The sequence below is a fragment of the Lathyrus oleraceus genome, chromosome 5, assembly GCF_024323335.1.
Source record: "Lathyrus oleraceus cultivar Zhongwan6 chromosome 5, CAAS_Psat_ZW6_1.0, whole genome shotgun sequence".
In the NCBI taxonomy this organism is placed as follows: Eukaryota; Viridiplantae; Streptophyta; class Magnoliopsida; order Fabales; family Fabaceae; genus Lathyrus; species Lathyrus oleraceus.
The window spans coordinates 320,133,177-320,137,475 of record NC_066583.1 but is presented as its reverse complement, the minus strand read 5'-3'; the positions used below and the strand labels follow the sequence as shown (position 1 = coordinate 320,137,475).

Genomic DNA, 4,299 nt, shown 5'->3' with positions numbered 1-4,299 from the left:
AAAAGAAGTTATATATAGTGTGGGGACTTTATTGTCCCGAAAAAGAAAGATAAAGCGTGTTTTAATGGTTTGTTTGTCCGTTCCGTTTCTTCATTCAAAATTCCAGACACTCAGTGGGCGCCGCGGAGAATACCGTTCCATTCAAATCCCAATTGGTTCAAAAAAACAAACAGCTAAGCTTCCAAATTTCCATGTCAACACTTTTTTGAACTTATCCATACTCCTTGGGACCTTCACTTTCCACCCGTTCTTCCCTTCTCCAATTCTTTCATTTATTATTACATAATAGTACTTATTTTTTAAGGTAATATTTTATATACATGATAAATACCTATTATAATATATTTTCCAAAATAATCCCTTTTCCGTACAAAACAAACTTCTCCTTCTAGTAACTTTTATAAATTAATATTTATTTATTAAATTAATTAAATAATTAATATTTTTATAAACCAACTATCTCTACATGCAACGTGAAATATAGTAAATAAATATTAACGATGTTATTCTTTTGATCTTGACTCATTCAAAATAAAAAATATTTATTTTAATTCTTAATATATTTTTTAAATTTTAAATTTTAATTAATATTATTTTTATAATTTCTAATACATTATAAAAGCATAATATTCTCTTTCATTTCTTCTATTTTGTTAATGAGGGATATGTGGGGTCTCGTCTCGTTAAGAATAGACATGAAAATAGAAAAGGGTGTACCATATTTGGCTAGGTTAAAAGGATAATAATTGGGTGGGTCTCGAGAGAGACAAGATAAACCATACTCCTATTCGGATAAACCCGAATCTTACTATTTCTTTCCAACCAAGAATTTCAGCAATAAACTAATACTATGTGATAAAAACCAAAATAAATCTTGGTCTTATCCACCACCTCACACCTTCTTTTTTCTTCTTATATATACACAAAACGCAAACCAAACATTCCCCAAAATATATCAGCCCATTTCATGCTTTTAAAAAAGTAGAGTTCTTTGTTGCCTGTGAAGTTTCGGTGTATTAAATTGTTTCGAATATGGAGCAAAAGATGAACAATCATCCCAAGGTTGAATCACCAAAGAAAAGACCATTTCATGAAGAGTATGAAGATAATATAGATGGTTCTTTCTTCTCTTCCTCGTCTTCTGATTCCGATGTTTCAAATGATAATTCATCGTTAGAATTATCAGAATCTGATTCATTTGAAGATGTCACATCTCCTACTTCATCTTCTTCATTAAATGACATGTCTTCTCTGTTTCAACAACTTCCGATCAAGTAAGCTTGTTTTTTTTAATGGGTTTTACTTTTTCTTTCCATTTTAATTTCTGGGCTATTGTAATTTCTTAAGATTATGCTAAAGTTTGTGTCTTTTTGTTTTTTTTTTATTACAGAAGGGGACTTTCGAAATTCTACCAAGGAAAGTCACAATCTTTTACATCATTAAAAAATGTTCAGAGTTTAGAGGATCTTGTGAAGCCGGAGAGTCCTTACAACAAGAAGTTAAAGTCATGTAAAAGCTATGGAGGGTTTTATGAGAACCAAGATTCTATGTGTATTTTTAAATCAACTAGTGCTATGTCAAAGAAGGGGGTGTATTCAGCAAATTCAAGGGGTTCATGTTCTTCATTGAATGCAAGGAGGGGTAGTGGAAGTAACTTTATGGGTAGCAAGCCACCGGTTCATCCTCATGGATCATCTGCTAGCAATAACAATATCTCTAATCAAACTGCTTTGTTTGCTTGATAGGGATTATGTGATGTTTTTTTTTTGTTTAATATTTTTGGTTTTTGGAGTTGTGTTTTTCGGAAGTTATGTAGTGTAAGATTAATGATTAGTTGATTTTGATGAAATGAAAACAACTACTTAATTTATATGCCAAAGAATTTTTGTATGGAGGTAACTCACTTTATGGACCAGGATTTATTGTTCTAATAACTTGGATCTGCTATAGCATCATGTACCAGAGGCAATAAATTCAACTCCCTTCAGCTCATGGGCAAAGGGCCTAATTTTCCTAAAGGGGATAAGACGGAAGCTAAATGTGAATCGATCTGCTTAAATAAGTTGTTAAGTATTGAAAGGTTTAGATTTTTTAAGAGCAACATGATGGGAAAATGTCAACTCAACAATGTAAATAATGGTTGAGGATTGAAGATTTTGATTTTTTTAAAGAGTAATATGATATTCGTTCTAGATTGGATCATACGAAGATGACCGACACATTAAAGAATATTTTGAAGTAAGATTGAATTTTTAAGTAAAAAAATCCAATTATGCTCTCATAATCTTAAATATGAAATTATCCCGACCACTTTCACATTCTTATAACCATAAACACGAAATTGTCCTTGTTTTTTTCACGTTCTCATACCTCTAAGCATAAAATTATCGTTGCCTCTTTCACGCTTTCATAACACAAAATTGTCTGCCTCTTTCACGCTCTCATAATCATAAACACGTAATTATCCTTGTATTTTTCACGCTCTCATAACTCTAAACACAAAATTGCCGTTGCCTCTTTCACGCTCTCATAACCATAAACACGAAATTGTCCTTGTCTCTTTCACGCTCTCATAACCTTAAACACAAAATTGTCCTTGCCTCTTTCACGCTCTCATAACCTTAAAGATTTTGATTTTTTAAAGAGTAATATGATATTCGTTCTAGATTGGATCATACGAAGATGACCGACACATTAAAGAATATTTTGAAGTAAGATTGGATGTTTAAGTAAAAAAATCCAATTACGCTCTCATAATCTTAAACCTTAAATATGAAATTATCCTGGCCACTTTCACGTTTTCATAACCTTAAACACGAAATTGTCCTTGTTTTTTTCACGCCCTCGTATCTCTTTTACGCTCTTATAACCATAAACACAAAATTGTTCTTGTTTTTCTCACGCTCTCATAACTCTAAATACAAAATTATCGTTGCCTCTTTCACGCTCTCATAACCATAAACACAATATTGTCCTTGTTTTTTTCACGCTCTCATAACTCTAAACACAAAATTGTCGTTGCCTCTTTCACGCTCTCATAACCATAAACACGAAATTGTCCTTGCCTCTTTCACGCTCTCATAACCCTAAACATGAAATTGTCCTTGCCTCTTTCGCGCTCTCGTATTCCAAAATATGAAAATGTTCTTGCCTCTTTCACGCTCTCATAATCCTAAATACAAATTTGTCCTTGCCTCTTTCACGTTTTATCTCTAATTTTCAAGTTTTATTTTCTCCATTTTGTTTGTCCTTCTTGCCTCTTTGTTATTGTCAAACCGTCAATTTGTTGAATATGATGTATTTGATTGAAGTGGAAGAGAACGAGGATCTATATGATTGTCATGATACATGAATACATAATACTAATATCTTAGATAATTAGATTTGTTTGTATGAATTATGTCTTTTAAACTATGTATTTTGAACTTAGTCTTTTGAGACGGATGATTATGTCTTTTGAATATTTATGACTGTCTTTTCACATTATTAAATATGTTATTTGTTACAATATTAATTATATATGTTATTTTGTTTATATTTGTGCTCTTTGATAGGATCTTATGTGTTGTGCTAACGATTTGTTTTTTTGGAATCTTTCACAAGACAACCGATTCTACTTAATATATCGTCATTGATTACTTTGTTAACTGTATGACGAGTGTATGATGAGTCTGACCAATGATCCAAGTCTTATGATCTTTCACAAACTAATTGATCATATTTAATATTCGTATTTAAGTTAAGTATATGATGAGTCTTGTTTTTAATATGTTGGATAGAATTTTAATAAAGATTTAATTTGGAGTAATAAATGGATGTTTACGATAATAACTTGAGTGTGTGTGTATATATATATATATATATATATATATATATATATATATATATATATATATATATATATATATATATATATATATATATATATATATATATATATATATATATATTGGAATTCTCGAAGTCGAGTTATAAGTTACTGAGACTAAGTATGGAGACAATATGTCAAGTACTTGTAGAGAATGACAAATATCGATTTGCCATAAATAAAGAAAGTCAGAGTACATGCTTTAGGGTTATCAGAGACGTGTTGATAGATGACATGTATGGATTGTCGTAACGGTTATGAGGAAGCTTCGTGTTAGACGATATGTCTAGATCTAGAGGGGAGGAGTAAATAGATCACAAGTTAAAAACTTGAACCAAAATTGGTTTTGAAAAAGTTTATAATGCGAAAGCAAGTTTCAAGAATTTTCCAAATCAAAAATCATTTAATCGAATCTACTATAAAAAAACTTG

At 30.6% G+C, this 4,299-nt stretch overlaps 1 protein-coding gene across 1 annotated transcript; it reads left to right on the top strand.

Moving 5' to 3' along the window:
* Window positions 1–788: 788 nt before the first annotated feature.
* On the top strand, window positions 789–1,870 carry LOC127084300 (protein OXIDATIVE STRESS 3). The gene is made up of 2 exons (XM_051024718.1): window positions 789–1,274; window positions 1,391–1,870. The coding sequence occupies exons 1-2, from the start codon at window positions 1,033–1,035 to the stop codon at window positions 1,740–1,742; spliced, it is 594 nt and encodes a 197-aa protein (XP_050880675.1). The 5' UTR covers window positions 789–1,032; the 3' UTR covers window positions 1,743–1,870.
* The last annotated feature ends 2,429 nt before the right edge of the window (window positions 1,871–4,299 follow it).

Excerpts from the sequence above, each read along its gene's own strand:
- LOC127084300 (XM_051024718.1), top strand. The coding sequence starts at position 1,033 with ATGGAGCAAAAGATGAACAATCATCCCAAGGTTGAATCACCAAAGAAA. Across the intron at positions 1,275-1,390 it reads TTTCAACAACTTCCGATCAA|AAGGGGACTTTCGAAATTCT; the intron begins GTAAGCTTGTTT and ends TTTTTATTACAG.